Genomic DNA, 27,986 nt, shown 5'->3' with positions numbered 1-27,986 from the left:
ACCTCGATACGGCCCGTGAGATATTTGAATGTCTCGATCATGTCTCCCTTCTCTCTGCGTTCCTTGAGTGAGTATAGCTGCAATTTTTTCAGCCGTTCCTCATACGGGAGATCCTTGATTCCCGAGACCATCCGGGTGGCCATTCGCTGGACTGACTCAAGTCTCAGCATATCTTTGCGGTAATGTGGCCTCCAGAATTGTACACAGTATTCCAGATGGGGTCTCACCATGGATCTATACAATGGCATAATGACTTTGGGCTTACGGCTGATGAAACTCCTACGTATACAACCTATGATTTGTCTAGCCTTAGATGAAGCTTTCTCCACTTGCTTGGCAGTCTTCATGTCCCCACTGATGATCATCCCTAAGTCACGTTCTGCTACAGTTCTCGCTAGGATCTCACCATTAAGGGTGTAAGTCTTGCATGGATTTTGGCTGCCAAGGTGCATGACTTTACATTTTTCGGTATTGAAACTTAGTTGCCAGGTCCTGGACCAGTGCTCCAGTAGGAGTAGGTCGTGCACCATACTGTCAGGCATTGAGTTTCCCTCAGGCACTGTGCTTTTGTCTGTTGTGTTCTTGCCTACTACATTGCATAGTTTGGCGTCATCGGCGAATAGCGCTATTTTACCTCGAAGCCCCTCAGCCAAGTCCCTTATGAAGATGTTGAATAGGATCGGGCCCAAGACCGAGCCCTGCGGCACTCCACTGATCACCTCCGTCGTTTCAGAGGGGGTGCCGTTCACCACCACCCTCTGAAGCCTACCTCCAAGCCAGTCCCCAACTCATGCTATCAATGTGTCTCCCAATCCTATAGAACTCATCTTTCTCAACAACCTGCGGTGTGGTACACTATCGAATGCTTTGCTGAAGTCCAAGTATACGATGTCCAGGGACTCCCCAACATCCAGCTTCCCCGTCACCCAGTCAAAGAAGCTGATTAGGTTGGATTGGCAGGACCTCCCCTTGGATAAATCCATGTTGACGGGTATCTCGTAGATTCTCCTCGATCAGGATCGTATCAAATTGGCGTTTGATTAGAGTTTCCATTAGCTTGCTCACTATTGATGTGAGACTCACCGGTCTGTAATTTGCAGCCTCCGTCCTGCATCCTTTTTTGTGGAGTGGAATGACGTTAGCCGTTTTCCAGTCCAATGGGACTCTACCTGTACTAAGGGAGAGATTGAAGAGCACAGAGGAGTTGCCATACAGTGAGAGATTGGAGAAACTGGGCCTCTTCTTCCTTGAAAAAAGGAGACTGAAAGGGGACATGATCGAAATGTTCAAGATACTGAAGGGAATAGACTTAGTAGATAAAAACAGATTGTTCACCCTCTCCAAGGTAGGAAGAACGAGAGCGCACTCTCTAAAGCTGAAAGGGGATAGATTCCGTACAAACGTAAGGAAGTTCTTCTTCACCCAGAGAGTGGTAGACACCTGGAACGCTATTCCGGAGTCTGTTATAGGGGAAAACACCCTCCAGGGATTCAAGACAAAGTTGGACAAGTTCCTGCTAAACTGGAACGTACGCAGGTGAGGCTGGACTCATTTAAGAGCACTAGTCTTTGACCTGAGGGCCACCGTGTGAGCGGACTGCTGGGCAGGATGGACCACCGGTCTGACCCAGCAGCGGCAATTCTTATGTTCTTATCTGACAGAGAAATTTAGAAAAGGAAGACTGCTCAGAAAAAGCCAAATGTCTTTGAGGCGATCGTTGAGGTGAATCTAAACCAGAAAAGTCTTCATCTGCAGTAGAGAGTGGTTCCTGTTCCGAGTCTCCAAATAAATCAGCATTCTGTATGGGATGAAGATGGTGTGAAAGACTCGGTGTCAAAGCCTCGAGATGCTTGGTCTTATGAGAGTGCTTCCAGTACCGGTACTGGACCTGATACTTACCAATGGAGAAAGTGTCACAGAGGTCTCGGTGGGCGACACATTGGCCTCCAGTGACCACAACATGGTATGGTTCAATATCAGGAAAGGTTTCACTAAATCTACTACACTAACCAATGTCCTCAAATTCAAGGACACAAATTTCAAAGAAATGGGAGACTTCGTTCACCAGGCGCTACAAAGCCAAGAAGAAACCGATAACGTGGAAGACATGTGGTCGACTTTGAAAGCAACCATACAAGAAGCAACAAACCGCTATGTAAAATCAGTAAGTAAACGGCGAAGGAACAATAAGCCACAGTGGTTTACTGCGGAGATCTCAGACCTGATCAAGGAGAAGAAAAAAGCATTCATCTCTTACAAACAATCAGGGAAGCAGGACTCTAGAGCAGACTACCTGGCCAAATCAAAAGCCGTCAAAACAGCAGTCAGGGAGGCTAAATTCCTCATGGAGGAGTCTCTAGCAAAGAACATCCAGAAGGGAGATAAATCCTTCTTCAGGTATATCAGTGATAGAAGAAAAAACTCAGGCGGGATTGTACATCTTAGGAAACCAGACGGAGACTATGTAGAAAAGGATTCGGAAAAAGCCCAGCTATTAAATGAATACTTCTGCTCAGTCTTCACCCGAGAAGCGCCAGGGCTCGGCCCTCAGTTACAGACAAGGGTTGGCTCAGTTGACCCGTTTAGTAACTTTGAGTTTAGGCCCAGCAGTGTCTACGGTGAGCTGTCAAAGCTCAAGGTTAACAAAGCAATGGGGCCGGACAACCTGCACCTCAGGGTGCTTAGGGAGCTGAGTGATGTCTTGGCGGAGCCACTGTCTGCGCTCTTCAACCTCTCCCTTAGTACAGGCAGCGTCCCGTTGGACTGGAGGACGGCTAACGTCATTCCACTCCACAAGAAAGGCTCAAAGATGGAGACAGCAAACTACAGACCAGTGAGTCTAACATCGATAGTGAGCAAACTAATGGAAACTCTAATCAAACACCAATTAGATAAGATCCTGGATGAGGAGAATCTACAGGATCCCCGACAACATGGACTTACTAAGGGGAGATCCTGCCAATCCAACCTGATCAGCTTCTTTGTCTGGGTAACGGGGAAGCTGGATATTGGGGAGTCCCTGGACATCGTGTACCTGGACTTTAGCAAAGCATTCGATAGCGTACCACACCGCAGGTTACTGAGCAAGATGAGGTCTATAGGATTAGGTAACACATTGACGAAATGGGTTGGGAGCTGGCTTGGAGGTAGGCTCCAAAGGGTGGTGGTGAACGGCACCCCCTCCGAAATGACGGAGGTGATTAGTGGAGTACCAGAGGGCTCAGTCTTGGGCCCAATCCTATTCAACATCTTTATAAGAGACTTGGCAGAAGGGCTTCGAGGTAAAATAACATTATTCGCCGATGACGCCAAACTGAGTAACGTAGTGGGCAAATGCACAACAGACGAAGATTCAGTGCCCGACAACATGATGCACGACCTACTCCTACTGGAGCGATGGTCTAGGACATGGCAACTCAACTTTAATGCCAAAAAATGCAAAGTTATGCACCTGGGCAGCCAGAATCCATGCAAGTCTTATACCCTTAATGGCGAGATCCTAGCAAAAACGGTAGCAGAACGAGACTTGGGGGTAATCGTCAGTGAGGACATGAAGTCTGCCAATCAAGTGGAGCAGGCTTCGTCCAAGGCAAGACAAATCATGGGCTGCATACGAAGGGGTTTCGTCAGTCGTAAGGCGGAAGTCATTATGCCATTGTATAGATCCATGGTGAGGCCCCACCTGGAATACTGTGTGCAATTCTGGAGGCCGCATTATCGCAAGGATGTGCTGAGACTGGAGTCGGTGCAAAGAATGGCCACCCGGATGGTCTCGGGACTCAAAGATCTACCATACGAAAAACGGCTTGACAAATTACAGCTATACTCGCTCGAGGAGCGCAGAGAGAGGGGGGACATGATCGAGACGTTCAAGTATCTTACGGGCCGCATCGAGGCGGAGGAAGATATCTTCTTTTTCAAGGGTCCCACGACAACAAGAGGGCATCCGTTGAAAATCAGGGGCGGGAAACTACGAGGTGACACCAGGAAATTCTTTTTCACTGAAAGAGTGGTTGATCGCTGGAATAGTCTTCCACTACAGGTGATTGAGGCCAGCAGAGTGCCTGATTTTAAGGCCAAATGGGATCGGCACATGGGATCTATTCACAGGGCAAAGGTAGGGGAGGGACATTAAGGTGGGCAGACTAGATGGGCCGTGGGCCCTTATCTGCCGTCTATTTCTATGTTTCTACCGTACCGGAGTAACCTTTCTCGATGTTTGAGTCAAGGATGACTGGTGCCGTGTAGATAGATCAATTGACTCCTGTGTCAATGGTCTCCGCACCGGTGGAGCATCAGATTGAGGTGCAGTCTGTGTCGTTCGTTGCTCAGACTGAACTACCTGGAAAGTTGATGACAACGTGGCCTGGATAGTCAGTGTCGACATGGTCATAATTTGAGTCGGCACCAACATTTGAAAATGCTCACCCAATTCCTTCCAAAGTAAATTGTTAAATCTTCTGTTTGAGGGAGAGCACCAGTACCGCAGGCTTTTTAGCCAGTATCATGGTGCTGGTGATGAGGAGGCCGATATTGAGGCACTCACTGAAATCGGGACCAGGCGCTTACGGGACTTTTTCGAGGTTGGCATGACTCAACTCAATGCCACTTTGACCTGAGTCCCAGATGGGATAGGGGAAGGCTTCTTAGCTGGCTTACCCACTTGGAGGTTGCAACACTGGAGAGTTACTGCCGATGTCGATGAGTGCGGTGTCGGTAGCAATGTCGGCTGCCCCTCCATAGCGACACCGAACAAACGTTGTTGAAGAATGCGGTTTTTCAAAGTCCTTTTTTGAAGTGATGAATGAGTACAGGATTCTCAACAGTGCTCAGGCTGTAGACACCAGCGATGTGGGTCAGTCACAGAGATGGTATGAGAACAGCGACCACCCTTCTTAAATCCCATCTACAGGCGTGACATCGACAGAAAGACCGCCTCGGCGAAATAGAAATTGGAGGCCAAGATGGTACAACAGGCCTCGCCGGACCAAAAACCTGCGAGGAATAAAAGAGAGATTTTTTTACCGAAGTAACTAACAAAAATAAAAGAAGAAAAGAACACAAAAATGACTAAAATGTCAATGACACAAGAGTGGGAAGGCAAAAAAGTTTCCAACGGCCTTTAAAACGCATCTTCTTAGCTCCACGGAAACTAAGAAACTGAGGGACTGCGTACCTACGTCGGGCGGAAAGGCACTCGTGTATGTGCGGTGCGGGCTGATCGCAAACTTTCTAAAACTTACAGTTGCGATTCACTTTTCAAGTGTCCATAACGGCGCTCTGTCGGTGACATCACCCATGTGTGAGAATATGCTGCCTGCTTGTCCTAGAATAATTTGCATGTTCAGGAAGAAACATATTTCTTTCTATTTCTCTGGTGGTGTACTGCATGCAGAGCCTGGCATCTTAGGGTTTTGTTTGTGTATATTAGGACATTTAAGTTTGTGGTCCTATATTTGCATAGGGTTTATCTATGTTCTGCACATGTGACCAAGGCCAGGTATTCTGGTAGAAATTAATGTCATGAAGCGTTTTTGATGTCATGCCACCAAGTAGGAAGATATCTGTTGGCAGTCTGTCTGGATTTTGGAAGGTCCAGAGCTTGGGGCCAAGTATGGAGGGCCTCTCTGCATGTGCAGATGTCGATATGACATCACATGTACACACGCAAGAGCGGGATGTTATCACATCAACGTCCATGCATGCATAGAGGCCCTCGATGTGCCCTGGAGCTCGAAGAAGGAAACATGAGGTTCATTGGGGGGGGGGGAAGGAAGCCAAGTGTCCTCTTTTTTTTTTAAAGAGGAAATCTGGTAACCCTAGCAAAGAGGATCATGTTTATTGTAGAATATTATATTAACATAAGCAGTAAACCAGTTTACACATCTCCCTCTGAATTCACGGATTTGGTTATTCACGATTTTTTTTATTTTTAAATTAAAGCAGTATTTCAGACCTTCCCCGCCTCCCTCTCGCTTTCTCCCGGAATCCCTTAAGCCTTATCTGGTGGTCTAGCGGATTTTCGGGGCAGGAGGGATCTTCCTACGCTCCTGCCCCGTGCAGATCACTCGAGACTACAATGGGAGCTCACGGCAGCCATTTCCTATGAGTGATCTACACGGGGCAGGAGCGTAGGAAGATCGCTCCTGCCCCGAAAATCCACTAGACCACCAGATAAGGCTTAAGGGATTCTGGGGAAAGCGGGAGGGAGGCTGGTAAGGTCCGGAATATAGCTTTAATTCCAGGGGAAAGTGGGGAGTGGGTCAAAACCGGCCCGAATATTATTCGCGGTTTTTTAATCTTCGCGGGCCGGCTCTGCTCCTAACCCCCACGACTATTGAAGGAGAAGTATATCTATGTTCCCATCACCTGAACACATTTTTATAAATAACTGTATATGAAAAACTAAGACAATTGGGTACATATGGTTTCTTATGCACCAGAAGCTGAACTGGATACAAAGATCCTTGTAAATGACTATACTGCAACAAATACTAAAACCTCACTTTTACAAAACTGTAGTGATGTTTTTAGCACCGGTCATGACGATAACAGCTCCAATGTTCATAGGAATTCTATGAGCGTCGAAGCTGTTACCGCCGCTAAAAAACACATTACGGTTTTATAAAAGGGGGGGGGGGGGTAAGTCCACTATACACAAAAGATTTTTCCATATGCATTCTGAAACAGGTACTGTTTTAAAATATTGAACATAACCAAGAACTATACATTTTAAAATTATGAAGTATAAGAAAATGTTCTGGTATTCTACTGTACAGTTGATGTCCCTGTTTATTAATATCTCTAAAGAAAAATACATATATGTATGCATACATATACAAATATATATATATATATTTAAAAAAATCACATACCAGGAGAACTGCTTTCAAGATTTGATTCAGATTCTAATGTCAGAGAAGACTGAGAACTTACAACTTCATCCATTTTAGAGATGCCACAGCTAGCACTCTGCAGTTCTTTAAAATAAAGCAAAGGAAAAATATATATATTTATACAAAATCTGCAATTTCTTTTTCAGGCAAACTCAAAAGGAGAGCAACCTCTCCTTCAACACAAACTTAAGCGCAGTTTAAGCCAGAGGTACTCAAACATTTAAATTGGAGGTTCAAGAACTCTGGATATCTGAAACCCAGGGTCCACAAATCACTCCATGAACATCAGATTTCAGCCTTCTCCTGTTTCCAGCCTTACTTTTCCCCTCCCACTCACTCTCACATTTTTGTTCTCTCGTCTGTTTCTCTTCCTCTTTTTTCATTACCCAACACAAGATTCTTATTCTCTCCTTTGCTTACCACATACTCGCAAGTTTCGTTCTCCAGTCCATAGCTCATCTCACATATTCTCTTGTTCTCTTCTCTCATTGCCCCCCATAACCGTTTTGTGCTCTTCTTTTCTGCCCCCATACACTTACCTCCCACAAAGTCGCTTGCCAACACCTCATCATTTCTCTTCCTTCCCTCTACTCAATTATCCAGTAACTCTCCCTGCCTCCCCTCCATCTAACATCTCTCCTTCCTTCTCTCCCAACTACTATCCAATCTCTCTTCCTCACTAAGGTTACCATATTTGAAGACAGAAAAACCCGGATGCATGGCCCCGCTCCATTCTATCTCCAACCCCATCCCCCATCTTTTTTCCCCCAACCTCCAGGCCATGTCTGGAGGGCCTCCAGCATTTACAGATGTGTGTGACATTACCCGCGCATGCTTGTTGAAGGCTCTCCAGATGTGGCCGGAGCTTGAGGCTTTCCAAAACCCAGACAAACTGCCGGGCTTTGGAATGTCCATCTGGGAACCTGGAAAGTCCTCTAAAAAGAGGACAAATCTGGGGTTTCCCAGATGTCTGGTAACCCTATCCCTCACCATCTTTGGCTGATGAAATTTATAGTTGAAAGTTATAGAAAACCCTTTCACAGAGCAGCTGTCACTGAACCTTGTTTACCACTTGCTGTCTACCAGTATCAGTACATTTCACAAGCTGACACCCATCCTGGCAGAAGAGGAACACAAATCACTGCCAGGCTATCATCTTAGAGCTCAGCCATGAAAAGCAAAGTTACTCACTTATAGCGTGTGTTTTCTGAGGACAGCAGGCATACATATATTCTCACATATGGGTGACATCCACAGAATCCAACATGGACAGGCAAAAGTATACTGTTATTTAAATCTTTTAGGCCTGTCCATAGCACACGGGAGCCGGTGCCTTCCCGCCCACTAGCTTGCAGAACCTGCAGTTCATTAAGATAGCTAAGAAGGCAATTAAGGGAGGTGGGAGGACTTTGAGAATACATGCCTGCTATTCTCAGAGAATAACCATTACAGTCGAGCAACTTTGTTTTTTCCCCCCGAGGACAAGCAGGCATCATATCCTCACATGTGGGACTTCCCAAGCTGCCAGGATCATGCCTCTAAGAAGAGGGTTATTGATAACTATCATGAGCTTCGCGAAACCCGAAGGGTTGGAGAGTAAGTTGGCATTTAAGGAAAAAAAAAAAATTGTATTACTGCTTGGCCAAATCAACTATCCCATCTGGAATGAATTTCCAAATAGTAATGGGAAGTGAAGTAATGGACCGAGGACCAAGTTGCTGTTATAGATGTCCTCAATAGGTGTAGAAGATGGGCTAATGAAGTCGTCACTGCTCAAACTTTATGAGAAGCGACTTGGCCTGCAAGCATCAGCCCAGGCCAAAAATATGTAAAGGAAATACAGTCTGTAAGCCATGTGGAGATTGTTCTCTGGTGACAGGAGCTCAGTCTATTAGAGTTGAAAGACAGAGAGTTGTGTGGTAGCTCTGCAAGACTTGGTTCACTTCAAGTAGTTAACCAGTGAATGGTTACAGTCCAAAGTGTGTACAACCGCTTCACCAGGATGAGAATGTGGTCTCAGGAAGACAACAGGTAGAACTATGGATTGGTTAAGATGAAATTCAGAGACGACTTTTGGGAGGAACACAGGTGTGTGTGAAGAACCACCCTGTCGTGGTAGAATGTGGTATAGGATGGATCTGATACAAGTGCTTGAAGCTCAATGACCCAGGCGTGCAGACTTTAGGGCTATGAGGAAGACCACTTTTCAAGTTACATGCTTGAGGAAAGAAGTCAAGCGAGGCTCACAAGGGAGACTTCATCAGAGCACAACACTGAGATACCAGGCTATGGGAGGAGGCTTGAGAGGAGATATTTTTTTTTTTTTGCAATTGTTTATTTATGACAAGAAAAAACAGCACAGCAAAACATCAGGAAAATCCAACAACAGTACAGGCAGGCAATCTGCAGAACAACAAAACCCCTGATGTCACCCCCCCCTCCCCCTCCCAACCCCCCCCCCCCAGTGACAGCAAACAGCACCCTGCACCTCCCGGAAACCCTAGAGGCACGGAGCACCCCAAGGAGAGGAAAAGAAGAAAAATCAGAAAAGGGGACAAAAGGTCATAGAACCCCAAGAAGACAAACCCCCAAAGATCCAATCCTGGCCGGAACCAGTACTTCATCTGACAACAGAACTATCCACATCCATTCCCTCCACTGCCAGGTATCTCCCCCAAATATCGTAATATTGCTGCCATTTTCTAGTCAACAAGGCCGAAAGCCGATATTTCTCACACACCCAGCCCAATTTCTCTCGCACTAGAGCCAAAGTAGGTGGAGCGGTACTGCGCCAGTGGTGAGCCACAGTCAGTCTAGCCGCTGTAAAGGCTAGCCGTACCAGTCTATCCTGGGTGTCATCTGCCCCTCCAGAGGGAAACCCCAACAAAGCCACCTCCGCCCTTTCCGTGAGGGGCACTTGAAGGAGAGCCCCACATACTTAAACACCTGTCTCCAGAAGTCTTGAATGGAGGGGCAGCGCCACCACATGTGAAAAAATGTTCCCCGCTGCCCACATCCCCTCCAACATAAGTCCGTACCCTTAGCGGACATCTTACTCAGGATCACTGGGGTGAAGTACCAGCGCACCAGCATTTTAAGCGCATTCTCCACCAACATAGGGGTCACAGCTAAATGATGTATCCTAGACGAGATATTGTCCCACAGAGATGCCTCAAACACCTGCCCTAAGTCCCCTTCCCAAGCCAGTAAATACGAAGGCTTCCGGTCCCTATCCTGATGCACCCATTTATACAACATCGAAATGCAACCTCTGCGCACTGGGGACCCCAAAAGCTGCTCAAAGTCAGAACAGCTATAAGCCACAGCATCAGCCCTTTTAGCCCTCTGCAAATAACTTTTCACTTGGAGATACGGGAAGAGGTCCTTAAAATCAAGCTGATAAGAGCTTTTGGAGCTCCGGAAAAGCATAAATGGACTCCCCCTCTAGAAATTGGCCAAAGTACTGCAACCCTTTCCTTGCCCACCGCACAAAGATCCCCCCATCTCTGCCCGGCACGAAATCAGAGGCATTGCACAATGGTAGATGATGCAACCCCTTACTTTTACCCAGTAGTTTGCTAGCCTCTCCCTTCCACACCCGCAACGTCCATTTAGTGAACGGGTTAGAAATGGTCCCCAACTCCTGTGCCCCCAAGTCCCCCCACATAAGCGACCCAAGGGTTTGAGCCCCCCACGAGCCACCCAAGACTCCCTGCTCTACCTGCACCCACAACTTCAAAGAAGGCGCATGCCACTCCACTCCCGCTCGGAGCTGAGCCGCACGGTAGTAATGCTCCAAATGGGGGATTCCCAGACCCCCTTCTGCTTTAAACTTAAACATGGCCCATTGAGCCACCCGGGGTCGTCTACCTCCCCACACGAACTGTAAAAGGTTCCGCTGCCAACGGAGAAAATACTGTCTAGGGACTTCTATAGGCAAAACCTGAAAAAAATATAACTTAGGTAAGACCATCATCCGAAGAACCTCCATGCACCCCATCCAAGACACATATAATGAGTCCCACTGATCCATATCCCTAGCCAAGGATGCCACCAGAGGAATATAGTTAAGCTGAAATAAGGACGTCCAATCCACCCCCAACTGGATACCCAGATATCTTATAGGGCCCTTAACCCACCGAAAGGGCACCACCCTTTGAATACAGGGTATATCCACTTCCGGGACCGATATATTAAGTATCTCCGTTTTAGTCATATTGGCCTTAAAGCCCCATAGTCCATCATAAGGTCCTGAAGGGATGAGAGGAGATTTTATATGGTAGTGGCCCTAAATGAATCTGGAAACCAAAGGATGAACAGATAATGGTTCCTTGTCTAATGGTGAATGAAAGGCACTGACAGCACTAAGTCTTAAGAACAGAACTAGAAAGGCAATCATCCAGAACCGACAGAAAGGACAAGAGATTGGATCTAAAGAGTGGAGATTACATCTGTTCTTGGCAAAGTTTGAGTAGAGTATTTTTGACTAAGGGAATTGGAGGGAATACATATACATCAGTCAAGGAGAAAGGCATTCGACTCTAGATGATTGGTAGTGTAGAGTTTAGAACAGAAGAGCAGAAGTTTGTGGTTGAACAGGGAAGCAAGCCAAAAAAAAAAAATCTACTTTGGGGGTCCCTCAATCCAAGAATAGGTGTGTTGAGAGACCACTCGTGAAGTTGAAGGAGTCTGTTCAGTTTGTCTTCTAAAACATTTTGTTTTCCTGACAAATAAACTGCTTTGAGGTACATGCTATGAGCAATTGTCCAAGACCAGATATGTATTGCTACTTGGCAGAGTGGGCAAGATTCTGTTCCCCCTTGCATGTTTAACATGGTGACTTGATTGTCTGTGTGAATGAGGACTACTTGATTCTGGAGGTGATCTTGAAAGGTACAGAGGGGGTGTTGCAAATTGCTTGGAGCTCCAGGAGATTGATATGGAAAGCTAAGAAGTCCAGATGCCTTTGGTGTATAGGCCGAGAAGGTAGGCTTCCCAACCTACCATGAAAGCATCTGTGGTAAGCAGCTTCGGGTGTAGCGGAGAATGGAAGGAAGTAATAATAATAATAATAATAATTTTATTTCTTATATACCGCTATACCATAAGTTCAAAGCGGTTTACAACAAGACCGCGTGTTGAGACCGCACCGGAGAGCAGGGCAGAGCAGCAGGGGCTTGCAGAAGCCGGAGAGGGGAGACAGGAGAGCCGCCGAGGAAGCAGAAGGCGGGCAGGCAGGCTAACAGCTGGGGTAGCGGCGAGAGGGAGCTCCGCCCACCCCCACCGCGTCAGAGGCAGCGTCAGCGCCCGGGCTCCTCCTTAATAGGAGATGAGCCAGAGCGCGACCTTGCCTCAGACCGCGTGTTGAGACCGCACCGGAGAACAGGGCAGAGCAGCAGAGGCTTGCTGAAGCCGGAGAGGGGAGACAGGAGAGCCGCCGAGGAAGCAGGAGAAGGCGGGCAGGCAGGCTAACAGCTGGGGTAGCAACGAGAGGGAGCTCCACCCACCCCCACCGCGTCAGAGACAGCGTCAGCGCCCGGGCTCCTCCTTAATAGGAGACGAGCCAGAGCACGACCTTGCCTCAGACCGCGTGTTGAGACGGCACCAGAGAGCAGGGCAGAGCAGCAGAGGCTTGCAGAAGCCGGAGAGGGGAGACAGGAGAGCCGCCAATGAAGCAGGAAAAGGCGGGCAGGCAGGCTAACAGCTGGGGTAGCGGCGAGAGGGAGCTCCGCCCACCCCCACCGCGTCAGAGGCAGCATCAGCGCCCGGGCTCCTCCTTAATAGGAGACGAGCCAGAGCGCGACCTTGCCTCAGACCGCGTGTTGAGACCGCACCGGAGAGCAGGGCAGAGCAGCAGAGGCTTGCAGAAGCCGGAGAGGGGAGACAGGAGAGCCGCCGAGGAAGCAGGAAAAGGCGGGCAGGCAGGCTAACAGCTGGGGTAGCGGCGAGAGGGAGCTCCGCACACCCCCACCGCGTCAGAGGCAGCGTCAGCGCCCGGGGCTCCTCCTTAATAGGAGACGAGCCAAAGGCGCTCGCCTTAGCGAGAGCGCCTTTGCGAAGGAGCCTTGAGAAGGAGCCCAGGCAGCCAAGCAGCATTATCTAATATCTAACTTCTGTATAATACTTCTTCTCTACTCATATCTCTCTTCTCTCTCTACTCTTTCAGCTAACTGCACGCCGGGCAACACTCATACACACCGTGGGACAAAGGAACCAGAAAAAAAAAAGAAATGGAGGCTGTAGGAACCCAGCAGAGCTACCCAGTATACTGCACCGGGTGTCATATGTATGACTACCTCCCCTCCGGGAGGCAGGCGTACATATGCGGTCGATGCCAGGAACTGGATAGCCTGAAGAAGGAGGTCGGGAGACTGCAGGTTAGAGTCCAGGAACTGGAGGGACTCTGCACCATAGAGGAGCCGTGCTGGGAAACTGAAGAAACCACCAGGGAGAGCCACATCATGGAACAAGTTAGAGAGCTCGAGAAGTTCATCGAGGAGGCCTGCAGGATGGTGGAGGCACAGGACCACCAACACACCAGGAGAGAACCAACAGAATCCACCAGACGCCATGGGAGTAGGACCTTGCGGAGGACCTGGACAGGCAGATGAGGTGGAGACCAAACAGAACCCGGAGGAAGGACTAGCGGACTGCACAAATGACACAGATCTGAGACCAGAGAGACAGCTGAGGAAAGGGAGATCAGCTATCGAAATTGGAGACTCAATCCTGAGAGGAGTGGACAGTAACATAGCTGGAGGGAGAGAGGACCAACTAGTGACATGTCTCCCGGGGGCAAGAACGAAGGACGTCATCGACAGAATTGGAAGGATCCTGGAGGGAGCCGAGACGGAGGAGACAGCAGTAGTAGTCCACATTGGAACCAACGACGTCAGCAGGAGGAACTTCAACAGGACTACACTAACTGACCAGTTCAGGATCCTGGGGAGGAAACTGAAACTGAGGACAAGGAAGATAGCCTTCTCAGAGATCCTGCCAGTACCGAGAGCGGACACAAGGAGGCAGAGCGAACTACAAGCAATGAACAGTTGGCTGAGGAGATGGTGCAAAGAGGAGGGTTTCCACTTTGTTAGTAACTAGACAACTTTCTTGGGGAAGAACAGGCTCTACAGGAGAGACGGACTGCACCTGAGCACGGCTGGGACGAGGATGCTGGCACGCAACGTCCAGAGCGTCATAGACTTGGCTTTAAACTGAGGAGAAGGGGAAAGCCGATAGTCGATCTGACCTCGACACGTCGGACAGCAGTATCAAATAAGGATACTGAGCAGGGACATTGTAAAAGAGGGCTCAGGACTGAGTGGGAATTTTTGGAAAAAGGACATAAGGACGCATTGCAGGGGCCCAGGGCACAAATGGAACTAGCAAGCGGGATCAACAAAGAACAACAGGAGCCAGAGGGGCAAAGACATTGTGAAAGAGGGCTCGGGACTGAGTGGGAAATTTTGGAAAAAGGACCTAAGGACGCAATGGTGGGGCCCAGGGCACAAATGACACTAGCAAGCAGAATCAACGGAGAACATTGGGAGCCAGAGCAGCAACCAAAAATGGGGAAACAGGCAGAGGACGACACAGACACACCGCAGGAGGAGGATGTCCGAGACGAGGCTTGGGGACTGACGACCCATGAGGGGGTCTGCAGGAGTGCCAAACCACGAGGAAAACCAACAGGGAGGGCAAACAACCGGGACTTACATTGCCTATACACTAATGCTAGGAGCCTAAGGGCCAACATGGGAGAGCTGGAGGTCATAGCCAGCAAGAAGGACCTAGACATAATTGGAATCACAGAAACGTGGTGGACTGATGACAATAAATGGGATGTGACCATACCAGGGTATAAAATATACAGGAGAGACAGGACGCATAAAAAGGGTAGAGGAATAGCGCTATACATAAAAGACTCTATACCCTCAACCAAGATGGAAACAACAGTAAGGGCGGATGGCTTGGAATCACTATGGGTTAAGCTACCGGGAGGAACTGGAGCAGACATAAAATTGGGTCTGTACTACCGCCCACCTGGACAACGAGAAGAAATCGACCAGGACCTGGAGGCTGAACTGAGGCAGGTATGCAAAAGCGGAAATGTGGTGGTGATGGGGGACTTCAACTACCCCGGGATAGACTGGAATATTGGGCACTCAAACTGCACGAAAGAGACCAAATTCCTGGAGGTCACGAGGGACTGTTTCATGGAACAGCTGGTCACGGAACCAACACGGGGAGATGCCACTCTTGACCTAATCTTCAACGAACTAGGGGGACCCGCAAAGGAGGTGGCGGTATTAGCCCCTCTAAGAAACAGCGATCACAACACGATCCAGTGCAGGCTAGAAATTGGACCATCAAAGGTGAAAAGAACCACAACGACGGCACTCAACTTCAAAAAAGGGAATTACGATGCCATGAGGAAAATGGTGGGAAAGAAACTAAACGGCAATACAAGGAAGATGCAGTCCGTAGAAAAAGCCTGGAACCTACTCAAGGACACTGTGCACGAAGTACAAAACCTGTGCGTCCCCAAGTTCAGGAAAGGGTGCAAAAAAAATATAACTAAAAACCCAGTGTGGATAACACATGCAGTGAAGAAGGCGATAAGTGACATGAAAACATCGTTCAAAAACTGGAAAAGAGACCGAACAAAGGAAAACCAAAAGGAGCACAAAGAACACCAAAGGGAGTGTCACCGAGTGGTTAGAAAAGCAAAAAGAGAATACGAAGAGAGACTGGCGGGGGAAGCAAAAAACTTCAAATCATTCTTCAGGTACATTAAGGGGAAGCAACTGGCAAGGGAGGAAGTGGGACCCTTAGATGATGGAGACAGAAAGGAAGTGGTAAAAGATGAAAAAGAGATAGCGGACAAGTTAAATGAGTTCTTCACGTCAGTCTTCACGAGGGAAGACACAACCAACATTCCGGAACCTGAGGAGATCATAAATGGAGACCAAGATGTTAAGCTGGTCAAATTAGAGGTAAGCCAAGAGGATGTTCTCAGGCAGATAGACAGGCTAAAGAGCGACAAATCACCGGGTCCGGACGGCATTCACCCAAGGGTACTCAAGGAACTAAGGAACGAAATAGCAGAGCCACTTCGACAAATATGCAACCTATCCTTAAAAACTGGAGAGATCCCGGAGGACTGGAAAATAGCAAATGTCACGCCCATCTTCAAGAAGGGTTCAAGGGGTGACCCATGAAACTTCAGGCCGGTGAGCTTGACCTCGATCCTGGGAAAGATGATGGAAGCGCTGGTTAAGGACAGCATCAGTGAACACATTGAAAACAATGGACAGCTAGAGTCGAGTCAGCATGGCTTCTGTAAGGGTAGGTCATGCCTTACAAACTTATTGTACTTCTTTGAGGGGGTAAACAGCCAGGTAGATAAAGGGGAATCTATAGACATCATCTACCTTGACTTCCAAAAAGCCTTCGACAAGGTACCACACGAAAGACTGCTTAAGAAGATATGGAACCACGGGGTGCAAGGGGAGGTCCACCGATGGATCAAAAACTGGCTGGCGGACAGGAAGCAGAGGGTTGGAATAAAGGGACATTACTCAGACTGGAAATGAGTCACAAGCGGAGTACCACAGGGGTCAGTGCTGGGACCGCTCCTGTTCAATATCTACATAAACGACCTAGAGGTGGGAACAAAATGTGGTCATTAAATTTGCGGATGACACCAAACTATACAGCAGGGTTAAAACCATGGAAGACTGCGAAGATCTCCAAAAGGATCTAACGACACTGGAAGAGTGGGTCAAAAAGTGGCAAATGAGCTTCAACATAGGGAAATGCAAGGTCATGCATGTGGAGAAAAAGAACCCGATGTTCAGCTACAAAATGGGGGGATCATTACTAGGGGTAAGTAACCTGGAAAGAGACCTGGGAGTGATGGTAGACACAACACTGAAGGCGTCGGCGCAGTGCGCCACAGCCTCAAGGAAAGCAAACAAAATGTTGGGTATCATTAAAAAGGGTATCACGATCAGGTCGAAGGAAGTGATCCTGCCACTGTATCGTGCAATGGTGCGGCCGCATCTGGAATACTGTGTCCAGTACTGGTCGCCATACCTCAAGAAGGACATGGCAGTACTTGAGGGAGTCCAGAGAAGAGCAACAAAGCTGATAAAGGGCATGGAAAATCTCTCATATACTGACAGATTGAAACAGTTAGGACTGTTCTTCCTGGAGAAGCAGAGACTTAGGGGAGACATGATAGAAACCTTCAAGATCCTGAAAGGCATAGAGAAAGTAGACAGGGACAGATTTTTCAAACTAAGGGGAACCACAAGTACAAGGGGGCACTAGGAGAAATTGAAAGGGGACAGGTTTAGAACAAACGCTAGGAAGTTCTTTTTCACCCAGAGGGTGGTGGATATATGGAATGTGCTTCCAGAGGCTGTGGTAGACAGGAGCACTGTACAGGGCTTCAAAGAAGGTTTGGATAGGTTCCTAGAGGACAAAGGGATTGAGGGTAGATAGGTGTAGAGGTGGGCTGTAGGGATAGGAGTAGAGGTAAGTTACAGGAATAGGAGTAGAGAGAGGTTATAGAGCTAGTCAGGGACCACTGCTCAGGCAATGGGCCTGATGGGCCGCCGCGCGAGCGGACCGCTGGGCGAGATGGACCTCTGGTCTGCCTCAGCGGAGGCAACTTCTTATGTTCTTACATACAATGAGAGTAAGAGATGTTTACAACAAGAAGTAAGAGATGTTTACAACGAGATACATACAATGAGTGTATGAGATGTAAGAGGAACAGAAAAAGTATTTTCTGGGATACAAATTGCAAATGGAAGAGAACCAAGATGGTTTGAATCAAAAGGAAGTATCTAGTCAGAGATTGGGGTGCAGGGGAAAACAATTTGGGTCAAATACCTTTACAAATGGAAAGAAGGATGAGTTAATCTAAAATCAAGAGAATTGGGGATTGGGATGAGGATAGCTGAGGGGGATTGGGCATGAATTAGGTATTGACGAAGTTCTGAGGTTACTTGTATTGGATGAGAAATAGGAGAGAGTCCATTAAGGCACTCTAAGGTAGATGTACAAATGGAGTGACGTGAACCGCTGATGCCATGTGAACGAGAAGACATAACCAAATGACATGCAGTAATGTATGGTAGAGAGTAGACTTTGTGGCACAGATGAATAAGATTGTTGACTCTGTTGAGATAGAAAAACTCGAGCTTGCGTCATGTCCAAAGAGCTCCTATGAATTCCAAGATTTGGTTGAAGATGTGATTTCTTTTAGTTGACTGCAAATCTCAGTAGCTCTAATAGACAAACTGTGGAATTGATGGCATACTGAACCTGCTGCGATGATGAGGCCTTGATTAGCCAGACGTCTAGATAAGGAAATACATGAAACCGGCAAACGCTGATGTGCTTTCTCCTACTGTGCCTTGTACTGTCACACTTTATATTGCCAAATCATACAATATATATAATACCACTTCTTCTAAACAGTACAAATTAGTGTTACCAGCCCTAATAGTTACAGGCTTTACATTACCAGCCTTAGAATTGGAGCCTACGCACAGCTGTTAGATCACAAATGAGAATGATCAGCGTAGTATTCAAGCTCCTGCTCCAATCATTGGCCAAATTGTTTATCTATGTACTTTTTTTGAATTTGCTTTTTTTTATTTTTTTAAACCTTCACCAAATAATTTAACTATGCATTTAAAAGTATAACTTTTCAACTATATATACTCCAATTTCCAACGTGCACTTGTTTATGGGATTTGAAAAAATTGACCAAAAATTTGTAACTTATCTCAAGCAGTCTTCGCTGTTGAAATACTGGTTTGGACAATAAATGTCACATCAAATGCCTGATGTATGATTTGGTATATCTAAACCACTTGGGCTTGTTGTTTTAGGTTGTACACTTTATATTGCCATCATATAATAATGCTCTACCCTACCTAGTCCCCTCTGATGGTATAATATATATCCTCCACTGTGCAACATCCCTCCGTTACATGTACAATGTCTGACCATGCCATGTTTTGTCATACAATGCTTTACCACGCTTTTGTCATACTTATTAGAGAATGACACGGTGGCGGTTTACCCGCGGCCACCGCATTTTAGCCGCGGGTCACCGCCGAAAACGGGGAAGAAAACTAGCAGTCGCTGCGGCGACGGGGACAAGGCCATTCACCGCCCGTGGGGCGGTGAATGGGTCTTGTCCCCGCAGTGAGGCATGAAGGATCGCGCGGTCCCCGCAGCTCACACCCGCCTGCCCAATCGATTCTAGTATTTAGCCAGCTCTCTCCCTTCTCCTCACCTTAGTTTGTAGATTTTCTTTTTCGGCGACCCGCACGCTATCAAAGAGCCGCTGCTGCTCAGTTTCGATCTTCTGCTCTGACGCAACCGGAAACAGGAAGTTGCAGCAGAGCAGAAGATTGAACACTGAGCAGCCGCGCGTGTGCGGCTCTTTGGGAAAGCGTGCAGGTCGCTGAAAAAGAAAGCCTGCAAATTAAGGTGAGGAGAAGGGAGAGAGCTGGCTAAACACTAGGATCGATTGGGCAGGCGGGTGGGGGCTGCGAGGACCGTGCGATCACCCGTGTTCCCGGCTCAGACTGTAAGGAGGGAGTGAAAGGGAAAAGGATTCTGGGCCAAGGTGATGAAAACGGAAAGAAAAACCCACAGCAGGAAAGAAAGGAAAGGACAGGCAGGTGAGCCAGATGCTAGAAGCAGGGGGGGGGGAAGAAAGAGGGAAAAAAGCTAGATGGGGTTGAAAAGAAGAGACACACTGGTATGGAAGAGGAAGATAGGGGAAATCTGGACACAGGAAGGTAACAGAAAGAGGGGAAATTATGTGCATGGGGCATAGGGACAGAGACAAAAAGGGGACATGCCATGGGGATGGTATATGGACACAGGGGGGGGGCAATGGCAGATACATAGGGGAGATATTAGAAAAGTATATAAAATCGTACCCGTTTGAGGCTTTTATGTATGCAGCGGTGACGGTGACGGGGCGGTGAATGGGGTTGCAGTGGCGGTGACGGGGCGGTGAATGGGGTGGCAGTGGCGGTGACGGGGCGGTGAAGGGAATGGCGGTGACGGGGCGGTGCAGAGGATGGTGAGACGGGGACGGGGCGGTGACGGGGACCAATTTTTTCACCGTGTCATTCTCTAATACTTATCACCTTTTCTCTCTCACTCTACTATAGCTATGTCGTATCTTCCACACTATATATGCCATACTATGTCTACCATGCTATGATTTCTCACGTTAGGTCTACTATACAATGTTTGCTATTCCATGTCTACCGTGCTAGGTTCTATCATGCTATCTGTCATACTGTCATGTCATACATACTTGTAATACTATGTTTGCTATACTATGTCTCAACATACCTTGTTTGTCATATTATGTTTTACCATGCTTTAACTATGTTTTTGGCACCTTTGCCAGACAATGTCCTGCCATCACTTTGTATAAATACTAAACTAAACTAAACTAAGCCTTAGGTTTATATACACTTTATTATGTATGTAAACTTGTAACCCATTCTGAGCTCTTCTGGGAGGACGGGATATAAAATCAAACAAACACACAGAGGACTGCAACCATTACCAAACATTTTGTGAACACTCTCAGTGTTGATGCTAGGCCAAAGAGTAGGACCCTGTAGTGGAAATGGTGTAAACCCACTCAAAGGTGAAGATATTTCCTGTAAGCAGGTACGAAGGGAATGTGAGTGTATGCTTCTTTGAAGTCTAGAGATCAGAGCCAATCATTCTTCTCCAATAATGGTAACAGTGTTCCAAGAAAGACCATGCAAATTTTCTCCTTCTTTAAGTATTTATTAAGAGCTCAAAGGTCTAGAACTGGGCAGAGACCTCTGGTCTTTTTTAATATCATGAAATGCTTGGAATAGAGTCTTTGGTCCCGCACCTTCAGCGGAACTTGTTCTATTGCACTGAGGTGGAGAAGGGCTAAGAGCTCTTGGTGAAGGAGGGTCTTCTGGAGGGAGTTGAAAACAGACTCTCTTGAAAGGAGAGTCGGTGGCATTTGTAATAATTGCAGGGCATAACTTGAAGAACCCACTGGTCCGATGTTATGGCGGGCCAGGGATGGTAGAAGTGGTGGAATCTGCTCCCTATGGGAAAATCCAGAGGAAGACAGAAAGACATTGGCAATGCTCTCAAGAATGAGTCAAAAAGACTTTTGTTGCTTGGATTGTGGTTGAGACTGAGGTTTCTGTGTGTCTCTGCTGTTTTGGCCATTTGAGTTCCTGGAAAAAGTAGTATGTATATCGTCTTGAGGTGTCAGAATATTGTTGAGATGATTCTGTTTGTGAAGCTTACACCTTGGACAATGTCATGTAATCATTGTGCTTCTTGATCCTTTCTGTAGCCTCTTCAATGTGATCCCCAAATAGATCATCTCCTATGCATGAGATATTGGCGAGGCAGTTTTGAACATCAGTGTCTACATCTCAGAACCAGAGCCAAGCCTGCCTGCCTGTACATTGCAAATATACACTGCTGAAGTGCAGGAGGTGATGTCAAAAGCATCAAATGTGGATCTGACCATATATTTTCTGGTTTCCAACATAAGAATTGTCGCTGCTGGGTCACACCAGTGGTCCATCGTGCCCAGCAGTCCGCTCACGCGGCAGCCCTTAGGTCAAAGACCAGTGCCCTGAGACTAGTCTTACCTGCGTACGTTCCGGTTCAGCAGGAACTTGTCTAACTTTATCTTGAATCCCTGGAGGGTGTTTTTCCCCTACAACAGCCTCCAGAAGAGCGTTCCAGTTTTTTACCACTCTCTGGGTGAAGAAGAACTGCCTTACGTTTGTGCGGAATCTATCCTCTTAACTTTAGAGAGTGCCCTCTCGTTCTCTCTACCTTGGAGAGGGTGAACAACCTGTTTTTATCTACTAAGTCTATTTCCTTCATTATCTTGAATGTTTCAATTGTGTCCCCTCTCAGTCTCCTCCTAATCTCTCACTGTACGGCAACTTCTCCAGCCCCTTAACCATTTTAGTCGCTCTTCTCTGGACCCTTTTGAGTAGTACTTGGTCAGATGTTGGAAAGACTTGAGAGGGCTTGATGGAATATACTGCTCAAAGGTTGGTAGACATTTAATGAATGATTTAAAATAAAACGTCATATAAAAGTTGTAACTGAGTATTCTGTTAGCAAGCATCGTTGCTTGGAATACCCGTCTGCCAAAATTTGTCCAAGGTTCTACCCCCCTCTGCCTGGTGGAGCACTGGTATATGTATGAGTACTATTTGCTTGCTTTAGGGATGACTCAACTATCAGAGATTGGTGCTGTAATTATTAAATCCAGGACAAGACTGCATTCTATATAAAGTACACCATTTTTGTGCAGCCACTGGAACAGATAAAGGAGTTTCCCAGTTCTTAAAGAGGGCTTCCTTCATGAGTTTATGGAGTGGTACTTTGATGCAATCTTAAAGCCACTGTTTATACTCTAAAGACTCCATGAGCTCTGCCAAAGGCTCTTCTTCGAACTCCGTATTAATATGGAGTGCTTCCCCATTTGTTTAAAAAAAAAAAAAAAAAATACCCCTAAATAAGTAAAGGACAGACTTTAAGGCGGGGACCTGTGTCAAAGAGCTGGTGGGGAAAGGTACAACAGTATTCCATAGGACTCACCAACAGAAACATCTGATTCGTCATCAGAAAAGAGGAGTGACATATCTGAGTTATTCCTCGTTGTCAGCTCTTACATACTAGCACAGTAAATGACAGAAGATACCTGAATAGTTAAATTGTCTTTTCTTTAATATTTCTAGGCAATAAACCATAGAAGTCTGCCCAGTACTGTCTTTACATTCCCGCTGTTGGAGTTGCCATTGAAGCCCACTCCAGCCGATCCTAACCATCCTGTCACTAGAGCCCTCCTCAGCTCATTCTAAAACCAATTCCAAGATACACCATTTGGAGGCTTAAGGCTTGCCCCATCTGTCTTCATCTTGCTAGTATTAAAGAGCAGCTCTGCAAGCTTAATAATAATAACAGTTTACATACCGCAGGACCGTGAAGTTCTATGCAGTTTACAATGATTAAAAGATGGTACAAATTGAGTTAAAAGCTAGTGATTAACAGCTCTAGGGATCAGTTATTGTGGAGAAAGAACTCATTACAATTAAAGCAGCTTTCATGGCACCACAAAATCATACCATCTCTGCCTCAAAGAATAAAACAACCCAGGAATAAATGGGTCATAGCAGACTCAGGAAGACTGCGATATGTAACATAGAAACATCTACCTTCACAAATATTACCTCTACAGAATTCCTTTGCTCAACTAGTGCATTGCGATACTCAAGAAAACAGAATTGAGGAGGGACTGGAACCAGTGAAAAGAGAGAGAAAGAGAGAAAACACCCTAAGCACAAATAAAAAACTGAACTAAACTAAACTAAACCTTAAGTTTATATACCGCATCATCTCCACGGAAGTAGAGCTCGGCACGGTTTACAAGAACTTAAAAATGAGAAAGGGTAGGAAAAGGTTTACATAAGTTTATAAATCGAGTGGAAAAGTAAGGGAAAAGAAATTACCGTATTTTCACACAGATAACGCGCACCCGTGTATAACGCGCACACGGGTATAGCGCGCAGAAACCACGATATTATGTATAAAAACTTTTGTATACCGCGCTCACGGGTATAACGCGCATGCTGCCCGACTGTCCTTTCGCCCGCCCCGACTCTCCTCTGGCCACCCCGACTCTCCTTTCGCCCGCCCCGACTCTCCTCTGGCCACCCCGACTCTCCTTTCGCCCTCCCCGACTCTCCGTGCGCTGTCCCGACTCTCCGTTTACCCGCCCTGCCCCGCCCCCCCCCCCCCCCGGCAGGACCACTCGCACCCCCACCCCGAAGGACCGCCGACTCCCCGACAATATCGGGCCAGAAGGGAGCCCAAACCCTCCTGGCCACGGCGACCCCCTACCCCCACCCCGCACTACATTACGGGCAGGAGGGATCCCAGGCCCTCCTGCCCTCGACGCAAACCCCCCTCCCTCCAACGACCGCCCCCCCCCAAGAACCTCCGACCGCCCCCTCATAAATGCTTTTATTAGAAGCTTATGGCTTGCCCACTAAATATCCTCCCTTCTGGAAGACACAGCAGAGAGTCTAATAAGAGCCCACGAGATACAAAAGTTTTTCTACATAGTTCCCACCCCGCCCGACGCCCGATTCACCCCCCCAGCAGGACCGCTCGCACCCCGAACGACCGCTCGCACGCGCTCCCACCCGCACCCGCGATCGGAGCAAGAGGGAGCCCAAGCCCTCTTGCCCGGCCGACTCCCCGACAATATCGGGCCAGGAGGGAGCCCAAACCCTCCTGGCCATGGCAACCCCCTACCCCCACCCCGCACTACATTACGGGCAGGAGGGATCCCAGGCCCTCCTGCCCTCGACGCAAACCCCCCTCCCTCCAACGACCGCCCCCCCCAAGAACCTCTGACCGCCCCCCCAGCCGACCCGCGACCCCCCTGGCTGACCCCCACGACACCCCCACCCCCCTTCCCCGTACCTTTGGTAGTTGGCCGGACAGACGGGAGCCAAACCTGCCTGTCCGGCAGGCAGCCAACGACGGAATGAGGCCGGATTGGCCCATCCGTCCCAAAGCTCCGCCTACTGGTGGGGCCTAAGGCGCGTGGGCCAATCAGAATAGGCCCTGGAGCCTTAGGTCCCACCTGGGGGCATGGCCTGAGGCACATGGGCCCAAACCGACCATGTGCCTCAGGCCACGCCCCCAGGTGGGACCTAAGGCTCCAGGGCCTATTCTGATTGGCCCACGCGCCTTAGGCCCCACCAGTAGGCGGAGCTTTGGGACGGATGGGCCAATCCGGCCTCATTCCGTCGTTGGCTGCCTGCCGGATAGGCGGGTTTGGCTCCCGTCTGTCCGGCCAACTACCAAAGGTACGGGGAAGGGGGGTGGGGGTGTCGTGGGGGTCGACCAGGGGGGTCGCGGGTCGGCTGGGGGGGCGGTCAGAGGTTCTTGGGGGGGGCGGTCGTTGGAGGGAGGGGGGTTTGCGTCGAGGGCAGGAGGGCCTGGGATCCCTCCTGCCCGTAATGTAGTGCGGGTTGGGGGTAGGGGGTCGCCGTGGCCAGGAGGGTTTGGGCTCCCTCCTGGCCCGATATTGTCGGGGAGTCGGCCGGGCAAGAGGGCTTGGGCTCCCTCTTGCTTCGATCGCGGGTGCGGGTGGGAGCGCGTGCGAGCGGTCGTTCGGGGTGGGGGTGCGAGCGGTCCTGCTGGGGGGGTGAATCGGGCGTCGGGCGGGGTGGGAACTATGTAGAAAAACTTTTGTATACCGCGCTCATGCGTATAACGCGCGAGGGGTATGCGCGGTAGGTAAAAACGCGTATAACGCGCGCGTTATATGCGTGAAAATACGGTACATGTTAGAGAAGAGCCAGGTTTTTAGTTGCTTGCGGAATAAATGGAGGGAGCTCAGGTTCCACAGCGGGATAGTAAGATCATTCCAGAGACCTGTGATTTTGAAAAGAAGTGATTTTCCCAGTTTACCTGCGTGGAGAATACCATGTAGGGAGGGGAAGGATAGTTTTAATTTATGGGCGGTCCTGGTGGAGTCAGGGCACGAGGAGTTGAAAGAAAGTGGGATTAGGGAAGGAAGGATGCCGTGAATAATCTTAAAAGCCAGGCAAGAGCATTTGAATTGGACTCTGGAAATCACTGGGAGCCAATGAAGATTGGCCAGGAGTGGGGAAGATTGGGGAAATCCTGAAAACCCGACTGGAATATGGCTCTCGAGGACCGGAGTTCCCTACCCCTGGCCTAGTGTTATCAAAGTGACTTTAGGTACATAAGTGGATGAGGAAATACATGGAAAGACAAGACTATTGCAATGCTGAGAAATTTAGACAATATGTTTTTCTAGGCATTTAAACTAGAAGTTGGGGGGTGGTGTATGTATGAAATACAATTATGGAAGCCTCCCTCCCACCCAAGCAAAAGACAATATGTGATGGTAGTAAAGATAGCAACGTAAATAATATTAGAACTCACTTCTTAGCAATGTAACAGGAAGTGAAACTAAACAAACCCATAGAAAAAAATGAGTTTACCACTTAAAGATAGCTGGAAAGCAATGACCACAAATGCTTGCAGTCTAAGCAACAAGGTTACGTCAAGGAATTGTTCTGTGGGTGGGAACTTCTGGAAAGAGTGGAAATGCAGTGAGCAAAACTGAAAGAAGCGATTGTAAGTGAGACAAACCTTTTTGTGAGGCAAGTAAGTAAAAGTAAGAGGAAAAGAAGGCCGCTTTGGTTCTCAAAAGTAGTAACTGCGAAGGTAAGGAATAAGAGGTTAGCTTTCATAAACCACAAAAGATCGCGGAAAGAGGAAGGCAGACAAAAATATCTGGAAAAGTTAAGCGAGGCTGGTCGAGTAGTCAGGAAAGCCTCACTTCAGTTAGTGGAAAAATAATGGAAGCATTGCTGAAAGAAAGGATAGTGAAATTCTTGAATCTAATGGGTTACAGGATATGAGGCAACATGGTTTTACTAAAGGTTAAATCGTGCCAGACAAATCCGATTTATTGGATCAAGGCATAATTTACTTAGATTTCAGCAAAGCCTTGGACATGGTTCCTCATAGAAGGCTCTTGAACAAACTTGATGGGCTGAAGTTAGAACCTAAAGTGGTGAACTGGATTAGAAACTGGCTGACGAACAGACACCACCAGAGTGTGGTAGTTAATGGAATTTGCGCAGAGGAAGGAAAGGTGAGTAGTGGAGTCTCTCAGGGCTCGGTGCTGGGGCCGATCCTGTTCAATATGTTTGTGAGTGACATTGCTGAAGGAAAGGTTTGTCTTTTTGCGGATGATGCCAAGGTTTGTAACAGAGTAGATACCGAGGAGGGAGTGGAAAACATGAAAAAGGATCTGCAAGTTAGAAGAATGGTCTAATATCTGGCAACTAAAATTCAATGCTAAGAAGCACAGAGTAATGCATTTGGGGATTAGAAATCGGAAGGAACCATATGTGCTGGGAGGTGACAGACTTATATGCACGGACAGGGAGAGGGACCTTGGGATGATAGTGTGGGGAGATCTAAAGACAAAGCAGTGGCTGTTGCCAGAAGAATGCTAGGCTGTATAGAGAGGTGTAACCAGTAGAAGAAAGAAGGTATTGATGCCCCTGTACAGGTCATTGGTGAGGCCCCACTTGGAGTATTGTGTTCAATTTTGGAGATCGTATCTGGCAAAGGATATAAGACTTGAAGCGGTCCAGAGAAAGGCAACGAAAATGGTAGGAGGTGTGCACCAAATGACGTATAAGGAGAGACTGGAAGCCCTGAATATGTACACCCTAGACTTTAGAAGAAAGGAGGAACAGGGAAAATATGATTCAGACAGTCAAATATTTGAAAGGTATTAACGTAGAACAAAATCTTTTCCAGAGAAAGGAACCAGAGGGAATAATTTGAGGTTGATGGGTGGAAGACCAAGAGTAATGTTAGGAAATTCTTCTTTACAGAGAGTGGTTGATGACTGGAATGCACTCCCGAGGGAGGTGGTAGAGAGAAAATCAGTGGCAGAGTCCAAAAATGCATGGTATGAATCCAGAGGATCTCTACTCAGAAAATAATGGTGAATATATAGAGGAACTAAGGCAAGTACTGCACAGACTTGCATGGTCTGTGTCCTGAATATGACCATTCAGTTGAGGACAGGCTGGGGACAGCTTAGATGGCTGGGATGGTTTGACGGTGGAGACTCCAGTAGATGGAATCTAGGCGCGCTACTGGACAGAGCTCTGGGTTTCTGGCCCGGAAATATCTAAGATAAAGGACCATTTAAATTAAATTATTAATTTATAGAGTGTATGGTTGGGCAGACTAGATGGACCATTTGTGTCTTTATCTGCCATCATTTACTATGTTACTAAATCATCTGGGAAAGGGGGAGCCTATTCCGAAAGGACAGACTTCACCTTAACCGGGATGGAACCAGGCTGCTAGCGCTAACATTTAAAAAAGAGATAGAGCAGCTTTTAAACTAAGATGGGGGGAAAGCCGACAGTTGCCCAGGAGCAG

General features: G+C 47.7%; 1 protein-coding gene across 6 annotated transcripts in view; it reads right to left on the bottom strand.

The window, feature by feature from the left end:
• The window catches only part of DIDO1 (death inducer-obliterator 1), a 679,850-nt gene that overhangs the window by 487,410 nt on the left and 164,454 nt on the right, over positions 1–27,986 (bottom strand). For 5 of the 6 annotated variants that reach the window (XM_033963660.1, XM_033963661.1, XM_033963662.1 and 2 more), the window contains one exon: positions 6,876–6,980. In XM_033963660.1, the coding sequence (XP_033819551.1) occupies positions 6,876–6,980 (105 nt within the window). Of the gene's footprint in view, positions 1–6,875; positions 6,982–27,986 lie in introns of those variants that run through there. The other variant, XM_033963664.1, reaches the window with a different exon arrangement.

Source organism: Geotrypetes seraphini, chromosome 11 (genome assembly GCF_902459505.1).
Source record: "Geotrypetes seraphini chromosome 11, aGeoSer1.1, whole genome shotgun sequence".
In the NCBI taxonomy this organism is placed as follows: Eukaryota; Metazoa; Chordata; class Amphibia; order Gymnophiona; family Dermophiidae; genus Geotrypetes; species Geotrypetes seraphini.
The sequence above is the reverse complement of the archived record's forward strand: the minus strand, read 5'-3'. Positions and strand labels throughout refer to the sequence as shown.